Source organism: Nycticebus coucang, chromosome 3, assembly GCF_027406575.1.
Source record: "Nycticebus coucang isolate mNycCou1 chromosome 3, mNycCou1.pri, whole genome shotgun sequence".
NCBI lineage: Eukaryota > Metazoa > Chordata > Mammalia > Primates > Lorisidae > Nycticebus > Nycticebus coucang.
The window spans coordinates 7,280,079-7,298,433 of NC_069782.1; the positions used below are offsets into that span (position 1 = coordinate 7,280,079).

Here is an 18,355-nt window from a genome sequence, read left to right on the forward strand (position 1 = left end):
AGGGTACCAGGAGCAGAGAAGAAGGGGAGTGGCTTGGCAGGCAGTGCAGGTCTCCTAGGGCCTCTTAGGCTGTGTATGGAGTTTGCTTTTGTTTTTTTTTGTTGTTGTTGTTTTTTTAGTTTTTTGACCAGGGCGGGTTTGAACCCACCACCTCTGGTATATGGGGCCAGCACCCTTACTCCTTGAGCCACAGGCACTTCCCGGAGTTTGCCTTTGTTTCTGGGTGTGATGGGAGCCATGGCATAGGATGGGAGGTTTGTTTGTTTTTTGTTTTTTTTTTTTGAAACAGAGTCTCACTATATCACCCTCAGTAGAGTGCTGTAGCATTACAGCTCACAACAACCTCAAACTCTTGGGCTTAAGCAATTCTAGTGCCTCAGCCTCCCAGGTAGCTGGGACTACAGGTGCCCAGCACATGTCTGGCTATTTTTTGTTGCAGTTGTCATTGTTGTTTAGCTGGCCCAGGCCAGGTTCAAACCTGCCAGTATCAGTGTATGTGGCTGGCTCCGTAACCACTGTGCTATGGGTGCTATGGGCTGTTTAAAGGCTGCTGTGAGAGGCCGGGCACAGTGGCTCATGCATGTAATCCTAGCACTCTGGGAGGCCAAGGTGGGTGGATTGCCTGAGCTGATAGGTTTGAGACCAGCCTGAGTAAGAGTGAGAATAAATAGCCTGTTGTGACGGGCACCTGTAGTCCCAGCTACCGGGGAGGCTGAGGCAACAGAATCGCTTGAGCCCAAGGGTTTGAGGTTGCTGTGAGCTGTGACGCCATAGCACTCTACCGAGGGTGACAAAGTAAGATTCTGTCTCAAAAAAAAAATAAAAAAAAGCTGGGCGGCACCTGTGGCTCAGTGAGTAGGGCGCCGGTCCCATATGCCGGAGGTGGCGGGTTCAAACCCAGCCCCGGCCAAAAACCACAAAAAAAAAAAAGCTGCTGTGAGGAGAGCATCAGGATAATGCCACCATAATTCAGGCAAGAGATGATGACTGTTTGGACACCAGGTGGTGGCTGGATTGTAGAACTGACAGGATTTGCTGATGGATTGGATGGGGCTGTGAGATAAAGTAAGGAATTGAGAAGGACTCTGAGGCTTTGGTCTGCGTACCTGGTGGATAGTGGAGCCCTTTGTTCTGAAGGGAAGATTGGAGGAGCAGCAGGTTGTGGGGACACCAGGAGGTCCCATCTGAGGTCAAGATGCCTGAGTCATCTGAATGGAGAGGCCGGTAGGCAGGTAGACGCATGAGTCTCTCTCTCTGGGGAGAGATTCAGGCTGGGGATATGTGTTTTGGAGGTTATAGATGGACCCCAGGCTTTGATGTAGGGTGAATCACCAGGGGCAAGTGTAGACGGAGAAGAGCATCCGGATGGAGTCTGGGGTCTGACAGAGTTTGGGGAGAAGAGGTGGAATCAGCAAAGGTTCCTGAGCAGCAGCAGCCCCAGAGGGAAGAGAAACTGGAGCTAGAGAAGAGACTTTCAAAAAGGAGGCCAGTGCTGATCAGAAGTGGAGAAGGATGAGCACCAGTACCAGGTTATCGGTGACCATGAGAAGGGTGGTTCCAGCTCCAGGGTTTCAGTGAAGACCACAGTGGAGCCTGTAAACACCTTTGAGGAGTTCCACTACCAAGGGAGCTGGAGTACAATAGGGCCTAGGAATTTGGGTGTTTTATTTCTCAGGATGGGAATTTTTTTTTTTTTTTTGAGACAAAGTCTCACTCTGTCGTTCTGGGTAGAGTGACCTGGCATCATAGCTAACAGGTAGCCCAAACTCCTGGGCTCAAGCTATCCTCTTGCCTTAGCCTCTTGAGTAGCTGGGACTACAGGTGCCTACCACAATGCCCAGATAGTTATTATTTTTATTTTATTTTATTTTATTTATTTATTTTTTTGAGACAGAGCCTCAAGCTGTCATCCTGGGTAGAGTGCTGTGGCATCACAGCTCATAGCAACCTCCTGGGCTTAAGTGATTCTTTTGCCTCAGCCTCCCAAGTAGCTGGGACCACAGGCGCCTGCCACAACGCCTGGCTATTTTTTTTTTTGGTTGCAGCCATCATTGTTGTTTGGTGGGCCCAGGCTGGATTCGAACCCGCCAGCTCAGGTGTATGTGGCTGGTGCCTTAGCCGCTTGAGCCACCGGCACCGAGCCACCCAGACAGTTATTTATGTATTTATTTATTTATTTAATTTTTTTAGAGACAGAGTCTCATTTTATTGCCCTCGGTAGAGTGCTGTGGCGTCACAGCTCACAGCAACCTCCAACTCCTGGGCTTAGGCGATTCTGTTGCCTCAGCCTCCTGAGTAGCTGGGACTACAGGCCCCCGCCACAATGCCAGGCTATTTTTTTGTTGCAGTTTGGCTGGGGCTGGGTTCGAACCCACTACCCTCAGTATATGGGGCTGGCACCCTACACACTGAGCAACAGGCACTGCCTTCAGGCTGGTCTTGAACTCCTGAGCTCAAGTGATCCACCTGCCTTTGGCTCCCAGAGTTCTAGTATTACAGTTGTGAGCCACCATGCCCAGCCTGTCTTAGTCCATTTTGTGCTGCTGTAACAGATTATCTGAGACTGGGTAATTTGGTATTTTTAATTAATGAATTAGATTTATTTTTTTGACACATAGTCTCACTCTGTCACACTAGCTAGAGTCCAGGGGCGTCATCATAGCTAATTGTAACTCAAACTTCTAGGCTCAAGCAATCCTCTTGTCCCAGCCTTGCAAATAGCTGGCACTACAGGCACGTGCCACGATGCCCAGCTAGGTTTTCTATTTTATGTAGAGATGGAGGGTCTCACTTTTGCTTTGGCTGGTCTCAAACTCCTGGCTTCAAGCATTCTTCTGACCTTGACTTCCCAGTATGCTAGGATTATAGGCATGAACCACTGTGACTGTCCTATTTTTAATTTCTATTTTATTTTTTTAGAGATGAGGTCTTCCTTTGTCACTCGGGCTGGAGTGCAGTGGTACCATCATAGCTCACTATAATCTTGAATGTCTGGGCTCAGGCAATCCTGCCTCCCTCTGAGCAGCTGGACTACGGGTGAGTAGTTACAGGTACCCACCACAATGCCTGGTTAGTCTTTCTGTATTTAGTAGAGATGGGGTCTCACCCTTGCTCAGGCTGGTCTTGAACTCCTGAGTTCAAGTGACCCATCCACGTTGGGCTTCCAGAGTGCTGGGATTACAGGTGTGAGCCACTGTCCTCAGCCAGAGTTTTCTTTCTTTTCTTTTTATTTATTTATTTTTTTTATTGACACAGAGTCTCACTTTGTCACCCTCTGTAGAGTACTGTAATGTCATAGCTCACAGCAACCTCAAACTCTTGGGCTCAAGTGATTCTCTTGCCTCAGCCTTTCTAGTAGCTGAGACTACAGACACCCACCATACCACCGGCTATTTTTTTGTTTGTTTAACAGGCCCTGGCTGGGTTTGAACCCACCAGCCCTGCAGCATGTGGCCGGTACCATAACCATTGAGCTATGGGTGCCCAGCCCAGAGATTTTTCTTTCTTCCTTTTTTTTTTGCAGTTTTTGGCCAGGGCTGGGTTTGAACCCGCCACCTCTGGCTTATGGGGCCGATGCCCTACTCCTTTGAGCCACAGGCGCCGCCTCTTTCTTTCTTTCTTTCTATTTTTTTTTTTTGTAGAGACAGAGTTTCACTTTATTGCCCTCGGTAGAGTGCTGTGGCCTCACACAGCTCACAGCAACCTCCAACTCCTGGGCTTAGGCGATTCTCCTACCTCAGCCTCCCGAGTAGCTGGGACTACAGGGGCCTGCTCTTTCTTTCTTTCTTTTTTTTTTTCTTTTTTTTTGAGAGAGAGTCTCACTATGTTAACCTCAGTAGAATGCTGTGGTGTCACAGCTCACAGCAACCTCAAACTCTTGGGCTTAAATGATTCTCTTGCCTCAGCCTTCCAAGTAGCTGGGACTATAGGCTCCTGCCATAACATCCAGCTATTTTTTTTGGTGTTGTTGTTGTTGTCATTGTGGTTTGGCAGGCCCAGGCCAGTTCAAACCAGGTTCAAACCACCAGCTCAGTGTATGTGGCTGGTGCTCTAGCCACTGAGCTATGGGCACTGAGCCCAGAGATTTCTTTTCTCCAACTCCTGGGCTTAGGCGATTCTCTTGCCTCAGCCTACCGAGTAGCTGGGACTACAGGCGCCTGCCACAACGCCTGGATATTTTTTGTTGTTGTTGTTGTTGCAATTTGGCCGGGACTGGGTTGGTATATGGAGCTGGTGCCCTACCCATTGGCCACAGGTATGGCCCTATTTTTTTTTTTTTTTTTGAGACAAAGCCTCAAGCTGTCCCCCTGGGTAGAGTGCTGTAGCATCACAGCTCACAGCAACCTGAAACTCCTGGGCTCAAGAGATTCTCCTGCCTCTGCCTCCTAAGTAGCTGGGACTACGGGCGCCTGCCACAATGCTTGGCTATATTTTGGTTGCAGCCGTCATTGTTGTTTGGCGGGCCTGGGCTGGATTTGAACCTGCCAACTCAGGTGTATGTGGCTGGTGCCTTAGCTGCTTGAGCCACAGGTGCTGAGCCAGAGAGATTTATTTCTTAAGAGTTCTGGAGACTAGAAGTCTAAGACTGAGGGGCTCCATCTGGCAAGGGGCTTCTCACTGTGCATGATAAGATGTAGAAGTCAGTCACCACATGGCAAGAGAGGATTACGAGCTGGAACTTGAGCCTCAAACCCTTTTATATCAGCATTAGTCCATCTATGACGCTGGTGTCCTCACCATCAATGCCTCCCATTAGGCCCCACCTCTCAGCATTGTACTGGGGATTCCGTTTCTGACACATGCCTTTCTGGGGAAGACCCTCCAAATCATGACACCACTCCAGGGTGCCGTGAGGCTGGAGGACACAGGAATGGGGGAAAGGCACTCCCAGTCCCAGCCCCTGAGATGACCAGTTGGAGGCAGCAGACCAAGGCTCCACTGACGCTTCCGCTGCCTACTCCAGTTCTGGACCCCTTGCCAGTTTGGAGAAACTTTGGGGAGGTGAAGCAGTGGCTCGCTGTGTGACTCAGCTCCTGCTGATGGAGTCACAGCTTAAAATAAGTCTCCTGCTCAGCCTTTACTTGATCCTAAGGGGTCTGAGCTACATGGTTGGCAGGATTTGCTGAAGTGGGAAGCTGATGGGAGCCCAGGGAGAGCTGGCTGGAGGTCTGGGGCACCTACCTTAAAACCTGCTGATTTCCTTTGCTGCTCATCCCTATCTCTGCCTGACAGCTTTCCTGGATTAGCTGCTGACGTCAGGAGCTGCCAGCTGGGCTGGACTGGCCTGGCACAGCCAAGGGGAGGTATATGAAAAGCTGTATGGAGGTGGGGTGCGGCCAAGGAAAGGCCTACATGTGACCTGTGTACATCCTCATTGTACAGAGAGGGAAATAGCTCAGGGAAGTTAAGTGACTCCTCCAGGGTCCCAGGGCTGATCTGATCCAGGCTGCATCCCACACTATCTGGTTGACAGCCCTCCTTGATGGCTGATAGCTGCTAGGACTGGAGGTGATCCCCTCAGCGTAGGTCATTACCTTCTACTCCCTGGGGTAAGCATTCCCCCTGTGCTAGGAGCTTTATGTACAGAATCCTTGCAACAGACTTACAAGGCTTTGTTCCATTCTACAAATGAGAAAACAGAAGCCCAGAGAAGGCAAGTGACTTGCCTAAGATCATACCCCAAATTGGTGACGGAGGCAGGATTTGATCCTGGGACCGTGTTATTCCAAAAGCTGGAGTTCTTACCTGCCATTCTCAGCAGGGATTTCATGGCCCATGCCTGTTCTTCCCATGGCTGTGCAAGTATCTGCTTTGAGTGAGAGCATCTGAATGTGGAGTAGAAAACAAAGTGCTTTCAAATGGGTTAAAATAGGTTATCCCTCAGGTTGTCAAATCTCAGGGAAGGGTTTCATAGACCCAGATGAGTCACATGATCACACCTTGACTAATCAACTGTGCCCAGGGCTAGGGTCAAATAGCCTGCAGGGATGGATTTGGGGACAGGCAAAACCTTTGGAGGTCAAAAGTTTTGCTTTTTCAACTGGCTTCTTGGAAGCCTATTCCCAACCCCAGGGACAAGAGGTGGGGGTGGGAGTGGTAGCTGTTTTCCTGGTGCTCTATCCTTTGGTCAGCTGGACAGGTTGTGTCTGCAGGGAAACTGAGGCGCATGGCTCAGGGCCAGAAGTTACTTGCAAGACCCTTGGCTCTGCATTCAGGTCTGTATTAACCTCCGGACAAGTCACTTCTATTCACCCTCCCGGCCTCAGCTTAAATGATCCTCTCACCTCAAGTGATCCTCTCACCTCAACTTCCTGAGTAAGTGAGGTTACAGGTATGCACCACCATGCCCAGCTAATTTTTTCATTTTTTTCCTTTTTCTTTTTTTGTAGAGACAGAGTCTCACTTTATGGCCCTTGGTAGAGTACCGTGGCATCACACAGCTCACAGCAACCTCCAGCTCCTGGGCTTAAGCGATTCTCTTGCCTCAGCCTCCCGAGTAGCTGGGACTACAGGCGCCCGCCACAGCACCCGGCTATTTTTTTGTTGCAGTTTGGCCGGGGCTGGGTTTGAACCCGCCACCCTCGGCATATGGGGCCGGCGCCCTACTCACTGAGCCATAGGCACCGCCCAATTTTTTCATTTTTTGTAGAGTGGGGATCTAGCTGTTTCCCAGGCAGTAATTTTATCTTTCCTAGCAGGCAGTGAGAGCAGGAGACATGGATGTCACAAAACAGACATTTAGTAAATATTTGCTAAGGGACCCTTCTCTAAACTCGTTTCCCCCCATATAAAATGGGGTAACAGCCTTCCTGTGAAGTTTAAATAGTGTTTCATAGCACGAAGCTCAGGCCTGGGATATAGTGGGAATTGTTCACTGTACTGAGGGCTGTGCTGAGGGGGGAAGGAGCTCAGGGGCTGACAGTGAGACTTTGTGAGCAGTGAGGGGCTGGGCAGACCCCAGGGTGCTATTATGTGACTCTGTCCTGATCCAGGGTGGAGAATGGGCCCCTTCCCAGTTGTTCTTCTGGAAATTTGTCACCACATGTCCTACTTGGGGTTTGAATTTAGCTATGCTACTATGATTTAGGGCATATCACTTTGCCTTTCTGAGCCTCAATGTTTCATTTGTAAGATTGTCACTTAAGAGCCCGCCTTGCCAGCATGCCTCCAAACTTCAAATGCATTTTTCTTCTTAGAAACAAAATTACAAATGGTTCCTGGTCCTTCAAACTACAGAGACCTTAAGGGCTAACAACAGGCAGTGTGGGGAGGCCAGAAGGAGCAGCCTTGATTCTAACAGGGCAGCCCCAGGCCTTGTGGAGGAAGCAGGCAAAGCAGGCACCCACTGGCTGCCCACCTAGAGGGAGTGGAAGGAGACTGGAGCTGGACAGGGGAGGTGTTTACAGGGAGTATGCCAGGGGCCATGCACTTCCTGGATAGCTTGGGACTTGTGGATGCCAAAGCTGAGTGAATTGACAATGTTGGCTCTATGCCCTGCAAGTTGCTGCATCCTTGTGTTAAAATTTGTCTTTTTTTGCCATAGACAGAAAATCTGGCAAAGGAGAAAAGGAAACCGCTCAGAATTTCTCCACCAGGACCCAACCCTCCCTGTTTTTTCCATTTTTTCTTCTTTTTTATTTTTTGAGACAGTCTCAAGCCGTCGCCGTAGAGTGCGGTGGAGTCACAGCTCACAGCAACTTTAAACTCCTGGGCCCAAGTGAGTCTCTTGCCTCAGCCTCCCAAGAGGAACTACAGGCACCCATCACAATGCCCAGCTTTTTTTGGGGGGGTGGTCCTGGGCTGGATTTGAACCTGCCAGCTCTGGCGTATGTGGCTGGCGCCTCAGCCATCAGAGTTACAGTCGCTGAGCCACATTTTCTTTTTTTTTTACATATATGCCATTGAGCATTCTCTGCTTGGAAACACATTTCATAAGCAGTTCCTGTCTTTCTGTTAGTTGTATAGCACTTTTACCTGTTCAAATTGCTTTTTGGTCTGATTTTTGTCCTTCCTCAATATAAGCAGGGCAAGAATTACTTCCATCTGATAGCTGAGGAAACTGAGGCACAGAGAGTTAGAGTTTTGGTGTCAAGGACACCTAGATTATGATGAACGGGGTGGAGCCTAATGAAATAGTTTTCTGGCTTGTTTCTCTGGCTCCCAGGCCAACATGCCGAGGAAATGGGTGGCACAGCGAAGGTGGACAGAAAAGACAGTCCCCACATTCTCATCTGAAAATATTTAATTTTATTTGAAAAGGACACATTCCCGGCTTCCCTCCCCACCATGTCGCTCTGGCCCACCAGCAATGACACACTCGCACGCACACACGCACATAAGGCCAATGGGCTGCGGTCTGCTTCCGCCCTCTCCAGCTGGGAAGAAGGGATTTTTCTTTTGTCTCCTTCCCCCAATAAGGGTAAAGGAGAGGGGCCCACTGGAATGCCAGCTCCCAGGGGAGGACACGGAGCCCCACACACTCTTACCATGTCACATGCACTTAGAAAAATAAAACCAAGTGGTGTTCTGGTATCCCAAACACCAAAAGATAGCAATATCCACCTGGAAGTCATCTTTGCCATTTTCTAGAAAAATTTATTGCACTTAATTAGCAGATGTTAAAGGGAGCTCTGGGGCGGAGCTTTGCTGTGAGAACCAGAAGCTCCTTGGCCCTTTGTGTTACAGGGAGCAGAGTGAGAGCTGCCCGGCACACAGGGGCCTTCCTCCACTGGCTCTCACACTGGACACCCTGCCTCAGGCCAGAGGACTATAGAAGCTGCCTGCCCAGGACCACAAGCAGCCCTCTCAGCAGGTGACATGTACCCAGAGTTAAGGTTCACTGTTAAGGTTCACTCCAACCTCAGGAGCCAGACAGACAAACCCCTTCTGTCCACCAAGGCTAAGCTACCCAGGGCCTTCAGAGTTGAAGGCTGTCTTACTAAAAGCTCTCTCCCTCTTGAAACGTACATGTACTCCTAGCCATATATACATTTATAATATGTATATTCTTGCAGTGTTCCAGCTCATTTATGATTTGTCTGTTCTGAGGTTACAGCAAGGCTGCCACAAAGCTGCAGACAGGACACTTAGGAAGTGGATGGCACCTCCAAGTCCATCGTGAACCCATGGAAACCCAAAGTTAAGTCAGCTTCTCTAGCCTCCAGTGCTTTTTAGGTGTCAAGATCTGGGTACAGGAGTCTCTGTCTTCAGTTGTCAGCCCCAAGATGGAGAGGAACCATGGACGGTGAGGGAGACTCTCATTTCCCTGATGGAAAACTGAGCAGGCACCGACCCTTTCCCCCTGCAAGGACTCAATTCTTAGGCCAGGGGAGGAGATGACCTTCCCTGAGCACTTCTCTTCCCTAAAATGTCAACCTCTGTGGACATCCTCTGTTCTGTCCTTGCCAGGCTCCTGACTCAAAAGGGCTCTTCTAAAAGAGTCCAGAAGCCACACTCTTTCCAAGTAAGCACTTTAGGAAGGGGCCCGACACCCACTGCCGGGGGGGAAGAAGGGAAGGGCACCGAACAGGTAGGTGGAACAAAGAGGAGAGACATCAAGCCGTCACCCCACCCACTGGGGTTGGAACATGGACACCATCCAGAGAGTAACTGTCCACCCTTAAAAAAAAATCAAAATAAAAAAGCACAAACCATACACTTCTGGCCAAAGAAAATGAAGAGCTTTTAAGCTTGAGGCTCTTCCACCAATAATATACTGACAACTGTCCTCTTGGTGAGTAGCCAGACCAGAGGGAGAGTCCCCGGGAGGGCAAGCTGCCCTGGGCAGGACGCTGACATGCTGGATGCACCTGCCCTGTGTGGTTACAACAGAGTGAAAAGTGTGTACATAGTTTTTATAGAACCACAAAGTAAAAGTCAGGGGCCTGGAGGGAGGGGTGACCTCCCTTGGCCTCAGGGACCCTTATTAAGTTCCCCAGGAAGGTACGTGTGCAAGCCCCCAGAAGGCTATGGCATTCCCTGGGGGTGCAGCCCACGGCCTGGTCTTAACATCTGTTATGAAAAGTCTTTACACATTCGGCCTGGGACTCTGAGCCACCACTTTAAATAAAGCCAGTGTTATATACGACAAAGCATGCCCGTCACCTCTGTCTCCTCTTCACTGTAGGCTGCCCGCCCTAAGCAAATAAACACACCCATCTTGAGGGTGCTCCAACTGACCCAAATGAGCAGAGGCTTCCACAAATTTCCTCAGTTAATCTTCTGGGCAAAGCAAAACGACGAGTCCAGCCAAACACAGGAGATAGGAGTAGCTGTGAGGCAGAGGAAGCCACGGCTGTGAGAATCCTTCCACCATGGCCAGGCTCGTGTGGGTGGCCCCATCTCCTGGGACCAAGATCAATGGGACTCTGTGTAAATGTCCCAAGAGCCTGCTATTCCCATAAGGGGTGCACAGAACTAGGATGCCCTCTCTGCCCCAGGGGAGAGTGGAATCTGGCCTGGGCCACATTGGTGAATAGGACAAGAAAAAACAGGAGTTTCTCAAGAAACATGCACCAGCTCTCATGCCCACAGTGTAAGGGGGCTGTGGAGGCCAGTTTTCTAAATACCATGAGGAAGCTGCATCCTGGGGTCCAGGAAGTTAAAGCTTCCTAGATAAGGGGGGTTTTCATGTTAAATCTATGATCTGAGATTGATTACTAGGTAAAAGAAACAGCAGACCCCAGAGGCCCAGTCTAGTGGGACAAAAAGAGAGTCTGGCGGCCTCCACAGGTGGCCTGGAGAGGAGGTAAAAGGGCCTCTCTCTGTGCTGGCAGCCAGGGCTTGAGACCAGCTGCCCTGTAGTCTCTCCTCCATGCCCATGAAATGCAGAGAGCGCCAATCACCAGGGCCTCCTCCCTGGCATCCAGATCTCAGAGCCACCATGGAATAGTGGGATGGGGCTAAGAACAGTTGGGTAAACTCCCGCTACAGGCTCCAGATGCAAACCCCACCCAGGCTGTGCAGATACCGGACTCCTGTGGCCTGCCACCCATGCAGACACTAATGGAGGATTTGGTTTGTCCTAACTCCAAGGAAGATGGGAACAGATGTTTCCCTCAAAGACTTTCTGGAGAGGATGAGGTGCATGATAGACTCACCCGAAGTGGAAATACACCCTGCTACCTGAGAAGACATAAGGGTGACAACAATCGTGACTCACTCTTCAGAGACAGCCCTTGGCAGCCCACGCTGGAGACTGAGGGAGTGTCAAGAGAAGCCTGAGTGCCCTGTGAAAGGAGAGATCTGAACTCCAGAGGTCCCATTCCGATTCAACCAGGACATCCCAGAATAGAAACTAAGGCCGATTCATCTGTCTGCGTAGATTCTCTCATGCTCCCCACCAGTGAGGAGGCTGGCGCCCCCAGGGCAGCTGCCACGTGCACTGGCTGTGTGATAATGAAGCTGAGACAGGACGCTCCTGCAGCACGTGTGCTGCCACACGCCCATGACGAGTCATAAGTCTCCACGTGTGTGAGGGGTTTCAGGGAGCCCCCAGGCAGAGGTCTGAGGTGCAAGCAGCACCCCGCCTGGGCGTTGGGCACGGGTTACAAGGGTCCGTACTTGGTTTCATACTTGGACACAATGGTCTTGCACTTGCCCACCTCCTTGCGTAGCTCGGCCACCTCCGTCCGCAGGGCTGTGTTCTCTTTCTCTAAGAAGGCTGCCCGGATGGTGATCTGATTTTCTTTTAGGCGCCGGGCATCCCGTGACCTTTTAGCTGCCACATTGTTCTTCTTGCGTCTTGTCCAGTACTTTTCATCCTGTGGGGAAATGCCTTCTGTGGGTTGCCTGTCTTTCCCCTTGAGGGAACCCAATCTTTCCCCTCCTGCCCCTGGCTTTCCCTTATAGCTCATCTAGGGTGGCCAGAAATGGGAAGCTGGGACACCTTAGGGAAGGAACAGCACACACCAAGGCACACGGGGGAGGGGGGTTCTGCCTTTTCCTCAGGGGGTGGGATGAGAAAGTCCTTCAGTAGGTTACAAGCTAGAGGGAAGGAGACCCATCTGCTGGTAGCTTGCTACGTGCTACAACCTATACCCTTGCCTCACTTAGATGTTCTGCTTATGGTTAAGGGCCTGTAACATGGGGCCAGTTCCCTGAGTTCAAATCATGGCTCTGCAAGATTACTAGTAGTGAAACCATGCCAGGCCTTAATTCTTTTTTTTTTTTTTGTAGAGATAGAGTCTCACTTTATGGCCCTTGGTAGAGTGCCGTGGCCTCACACAGCTCACAGCAACCTCCAACTCCTGGGCTTAAGCAATTCTCTTGCCTCAGCCTCCCGAGTAGCTGGGACTACAGGCGCCCACCACAATTCTTTTTTTTTTTTGTAGAGACGGAGTCTCACTGTACAGCCCTCAGGTAGAGTGCCGTGGCGTCACACGGCTCACAGCAACCTCTAACTCTTGGGCTTACGCGATTCTCTTGCCTCAGCCTCCCGAGCAGCTGGGACTACAGGCGCGTGCCATAACGCCCGGCTATTTTTCTGTTGCAGTTTGGCCGGGGCTGGGTCCGAACCCACCACCTACTCACTGAGCCACAGGCGCCACCCAATTCTTAACGTTTCAGTTCCCTTATCTTTACAATGAGAAATAACAATTATAACTACTTCACAGAGTTGTCTGAAGATTAATATACAGTTCAGATCTGTCCTTTCACAGGGTACCCTTATGTCTGAAGATTAATACAGTTGTCTGAGTTAATATACCAAGTGGTTGTAACAGTGCCTGGCCTGAGTAAGTACCACACTAATGTTTACCATTATCATCATCATGACTCTCAGAAATCCCCTTGAGAGATAGGTTAAGTTACTCCCATTTTACAAACGAGGAAGCTGAGACACAGCTAGGTCAGAGGTAGCAAAATGGAGTTAGGACCCAAGTCTGCTTGACTCCAAAGCTTTAGATGAAAAGTCCTTCCTGTAAGGTTTTCATAGGGTAGAATGGAAAAACGGCAACATTCCCTTTTCCAGCCAATTCTTACAGAGCCATGAGCCTGAAAGCTGCTTGCTCATCCCCAGGGATGGCAACATAGAAGCACTCTTCTGTCCTTCAAAGTGAGGACTTGTTCAGCCACAGTTCTGTTGTCTAGTGAGCACCTGCCCAATGGCTGGGCCACAGCCAGGGCAGCAGGAACATCAATATAGCTGATGGCCTGGTCAGGACAGAGAAGCTGTAGGGAGTCACACTGGGGACAAATGCCACCTTACTCCCCCTTGTTTCTCCCCGAGACAGACTCTCACTCTGTTGCCCAGGCTAGAGTGCCATGGCATCAGCCTAACTCACAGCAATTTCAAGTTTCTGGGTTCAAGTGATCCTCCTGCCTCAGCCTCCCAAGTACCTGGGACTACAGGCACTGCCAAGATGCCTGGCTAGTTTTTCTATTTTTAGTAGAGACAGGGTCTTACTCTTGCTTAGGGTGGTCTTGGCCTTCTGAGCTCAAGTGAACCTCCCACCCTGGCCTCCCAGAGTGCTAGGATTACAGGAGCGGGCCATTGTGCCTGGCCATCTGACTCCCTTTACTTCTACCAAATTCTTGCAGGATGAGGCTCTACGCCCAGAATTCATGTCTTTCTACAAGGAGTCCACAGGGAGGGAGGGTTCTCCAGATAAGGTCAAACGTGAAGAAGCCTAGTCCTTCAGCTCCTGAACCAACGCTGTACCTTTACTTATATAGAATACCAGGTTACCTTCTGCTCATCAGGAACAAAGACCTTCTTGGCCTTTTTGATCATGGGCTGGGGCTTCAGGTCCTCCTCTGCAAACTTGTGCTTCCGAGGGTTGAAAAGCTCCCCACCTGGCACACTGGAGAGAACCAGGTCAGCAGGGTCAGGATTGAAGTTCACATCCACCTCCACACAGTTGGGGTCAATGGGACTGGGAGTCTCCCTTTCTTTTTCCAGGGAAGATTCTGAAAGACATAGAGGCAGGTGATCCTGAAGAAGCCCACTGCACAAAGACTACATCACAAAACAAGATACCTGCCTGAATCTCCAGGTTGCACAAACACTTTCTTATTCAAGAACAGCAAGAAGAAAACTACAACAGCATCTGCCCTAGGTCAGACTGACACTCATGGTTCAATTCAGTAATGCAAACATGGAAAGAATTCTTCGCTTTAGGAAGAGAATGCTCAAAAGGAAAATAGTGGCCCTTGAAAGATTTTCCAGGGCAGCACCTGTGGCTCAGTGAGTAGGGCGCCAGCCCCATATAATGAGTGTGGCGGGTTTGAACACAGCCCCAGGCAAACTGGAACAAAAAAACAGCCAGGCATTGTGGCAGTTGCCTGTAGTCCCAGCTACTGGGGAGGCTGAGGCAAGAGAATCGCCTAAGCCCAAGAGCTGGAGGTTGCTGTGAGCTGTGACACCACAGCACTCTATCGAAGGGAAAAAAGTAAAACTCTGTCTCTAAAAAAAAGATTTTCCAATTGTTTCCCCCCCAAAAAAAATAGTAAATCATGGTACCCCATTAACTTTCTGTGATTTCACGTTCTCAAGTAATGAGAAGCAGGTGAATCTCCGTCAACTCCAATGGATTAGGAACAGACTGAATAACGTAAATGCAAATGATTCCATTTTTGAGTCCCTGAGACGTGTCAATCACTGTGCTCATTTAGTCTTATGACAACTCAGAAAAGAAGACGGGTTTTAACCCTATTCTACAGCTGAGAAAATTAAGGCTCAGAGAAATGAAACAGTTTCCCAGGGTTACACAGATGATAAGTTACTGAACTAAGTTTGAACCTTGGTCTGATTCTGATTCCTTGCTCTTCCCTACCCCATCTGGCTGCCTTTAAACAGTGGACACTGGATTAAAGCCACCTTCAGAATTCAAAGGTTGTGTGTTATCAGAGATAAGAGTTATTAAAAAAAAAAAGTATACCGTTAGCCAACTCATTCAATGCTACTGACAGGAGTACACAAAATAATTAGTCAACAGATACTTATTGAACACCTACTATATGCCAGATTCTGTCTTGGCAAAGACAAAACTGTAATAGTACAACTCAATCTCTGCCTTCATGTTAATGTTAATTTACTGGGGAAAACTGAAATTACACAAGACAAATACAAAATATTTCTAAAAATGGTACATGCCATGTGCATATATGGGAGAAAACTTAGAGTGAGTATCAAAGGCCCTGAGGCAGGCTTGGCTGGTACATTCTAGGAAGAGTAAGAAGGCCAATGTGGCTGAGGTGAATGAATGAGAAGGGAGAGTAATAAGATGGTCTGGAACAGAAATGTTTGGCCTTTAATCCCAATTAAAGCAGTTCTCAACAGGGTAGAATTCTGCCTTTCAGGGATATCTGGCCATTCAGGACTGGAGGGAGTCCTACCCATATCTAGTGGGCAGAAGCAGGGGTGCTGCTAAACATCATACAGTGCACAGATCAGTCTCTCCTCTAGCCCCAACAGAAAACTACATGTCACTGGTGCTGGTGACTTTCACACAGACACTGAGAATGGAAACCATTGGAGGGTTTGGGCAGAAGCATGATAAGATCTGACTTAGGTTTTAACAGGATGCAGCACATAAACTCATTTTATCGGTTGGGTGAGGTGGCTCACACCTATAATCCTAGCACTCTGGGAGGCTGAGGTGGGTGGACTGCCTGAGTTCAGGAGTTCGAGACCAGCCTAAGAAAAAGGGAGACCCCATGTCTACTAAAAATAGAAACAAAAGCTAGAGGGGCATTGTGGTGAGCGCCTACAGTCCCAGCTACCTAGGAGGCTGAAGCAAGAGGATCACCTGAGCCCACAAGGTTGAGGTTGCTGTGAGCTATGATGCCATGGCACTCTACTGAGGGGGGCATAGAGTGAGGCTGTCTCAAAATAAATAAATAAACTCATTGTATTCTATTAGAGGGGGTTAATTACAAGGAGGTCTAACCCTCAAAGGAATGAACAAGGACTGATGTAATGAAGGAATATAGGGGCCTCTCAAACCTCATCCTTTTTTTTTTCTTTTTTTTGAGACAGAGCCTCAAGTTGTCACCCTGGGTAGAGTGCTGTGGCATCACAGCTCACAGCAACCTCCAACTCCTGGACTTAAGCAATTCATTTGCCTCAGCCTCCAGAGTTCCTGAGACTATAGGCACCCATCACAATGCCCGGCTGTATTTTGGTTGTAGCTGTCATTGTTGTTTGGCAGGCCCAGGCTGGATTTGAACCCACCAGCTCTGGTAGTATGTGGCAGGTGTCTTTTTTTTTTGTAGAGACAGTTTCACTTTATTGCCCTCAGTAGAGTGCCGTGGCATCACACAGCTCACAGCAACCTCCAACTCCTAGGCTTCAGCGATTCTCCTGCCTCAGCCTCCCAAGTAGCTGGGACTAAAGGCGCCCGCCACAACACCCGGCTATTTTTTTGTTGCAGTTTGGCCGGGGCTGGGTTTGAACCCGCCACCCTCGGTATATGGGGCCGGCGCCCTGCTCACTGAGCCACAGGCGCCGCCCATGTGGCAGGTGTCTTAACCGCTTGAACTACAGGCACTGAGCCTCAAACCTCATCCTTGAAAGACAAACAGCCAAGGTATCTACCACATGAGGATGTTGTTCAAAGCGATACCAGCAGCAATCAAATGCTAAGATGTGGTTACATTTCAGGGACAGAACAAGGGAAAGCCCAAGAAAAAAAGAGAACAATTTTCAAAGAGTGCATAACAAGAGGCTGGGTGGGTAAGGTTTTTGAGGAATCCTCCCTTCCCAGTGCATAGATCTGTGAACAAATTCTAACAAATTACTATAAGACCTTAAAGTTGGCCGGGCAGGGTGGCTTATGCCTATAATCCTAATACTCTGGGAGGCCGAGGCCAGTGGATTGCCTGAACTCAGGAGTTCCAGATCAGCCTGAGCAAGAGCAAGACTCTGTCTCTAAAAATAGCCAGGCAAGGCTCAGCATGGTGGCTCATGCCTGTAATCCCAACACTTGGGAGGCCAAGGCAAGTGGATTGCCTGAGCTCACAGGTTGGAGACCAGCTTAAACCAGAGTGAGACCCCCATCTCTAAAAAATAGCAGGGTGTTGTGGCAGGCCCCTGTAGTCCTAGCTACTTGGAAGGCTAAGGCAAAAGGATCAGCTAAGACCAGGGCACTCTACCCAGGGCAACAAATGGAAACTGTTTCAAAACAAAAAACAAAAAACAAAAACAAACAAACACCTTAAAATTACTCTGCTGGAGGAAGAGGAAAAAGTATTAGGTCTATTAGTAATATACCTAAAACATTATTTGCTGAGGTCCACCATTACAAAAGATGCCAAAATTAAAATCAAAAGCTGACAACTTCAAAACCCTGCTGATGGGAGTGTAAATGGATACAACCACTTTGTATACTACTTGGCAGTATCTAAAAAACTGAGTGACTGGGCGGTGCCTGTGGCTCAGTGGGTAGGGTGCTGGCCCCATATACCGAGGGTGGTGGGTTCCAACTCAGCTCCAGCCAAACTGCAATAAAAAAATAGCCGGGCGTTGTGGCAGGCACCTGTAGTCCCAGCTACTCGGGAGGCTGAGGCAAGAGAATTGCCTAAGCACTCTACTGAGGGCGATAAAGTGAGACTCTGTCTCAACAACAACAGCAACTAAAAAACTAAGTGACTATATGCATACTCAAGGACCCAGCCATTCTATTCCTAAGTAAATGCCCAAGAGAAATACATACATATATTTAGCAAAAGACATGAACATGAATGCTTGTGACTGCACTATTTCTAAACAGAATGAAAAACACTCCAAATGTTTGACTAAATGGATAACTTGTATGTTCATTCAATGGAACAGTATTCAACAATGAAAAATAACAATTATTGCTACATATAACAACATGGCTGATTTTCACAAACATACAGTTGAGTTAAAGAAGCCAAACACAGGCTCTGTGCCCATATAGCACAGTGGTTATGGTGCCAGCCACATACACCAAAGTTGGCAGGTTCAAACCCAGCCTGGGCCAGCCAAAAAAAAAAAAAACAATGACAACAACAACAAAAAAATAGCCAGGCGTTGTGGCGGGCATCTGTAGTCCCAGCTACTTGGGAGGCTGGAGCAAGAGAAACGCTTAAGCCCAAGAGTTTGAGGTTGCTGTGAGCAGTGACGCCATGGCACTCTACCCAGGGTGACACAGTGAGACTCTTGTCTCAAAAAAAAAAAAAAAAGGAAGAAAAAGAAGCCAGACACAAAAGAATATATATTATTTATATCTTTTCTACATAATTAAGAGGATTCTTTTTTTTTTTGAGAGACAGAGTCTCACTTTATTGCCCTGGGTAGAATGCCGTGACGTCATAGCTCACAGCAACCTCCAACTCCTGGGCTTAGGTGATTCTCTTGCCTCAGCCTCCTGAGTAGCTGGGACTACAGGCA

General features: G+C 48.9%; 1 protein-coding gene across 3 annotated transcripts in view; it reads right to left on the reverse strand.

The window, feature by feature from the left end:
• Nucleotides 1-8,224: 8,224 nt before the first annotated feature.
• The window catches only part of TEF (TEF transcription factor, PAR bZIP family member), a 32,768-nt gene continuing 22,637 nt past the window's right edge, over nucleotides 8,225-18,355 (reverse strand). For all 3 annotated transcript variants that reach the window (XM_053584836.1, XM_053584834.1, XM_053584835.1), the window contains exons 3-4: nucleotides 13,688-13,908; nucleotides 8,225-11,762 (exon numbers count right to left, since the gene is read on the reverse strand). In XM_053584836.1, coding sequence (XP_053440811.1) covers nucleotides 11,547-11,762; nucleotides 13,688-13,908 — 437 coding nt within the window. In that variant the 3' untranslated portion in view covers nucleotides 8,225-11,546. The remainder of the gene's footprint in view (nucleotides 11,763-13,687; nucleotides 13,909-18,355) is intronic.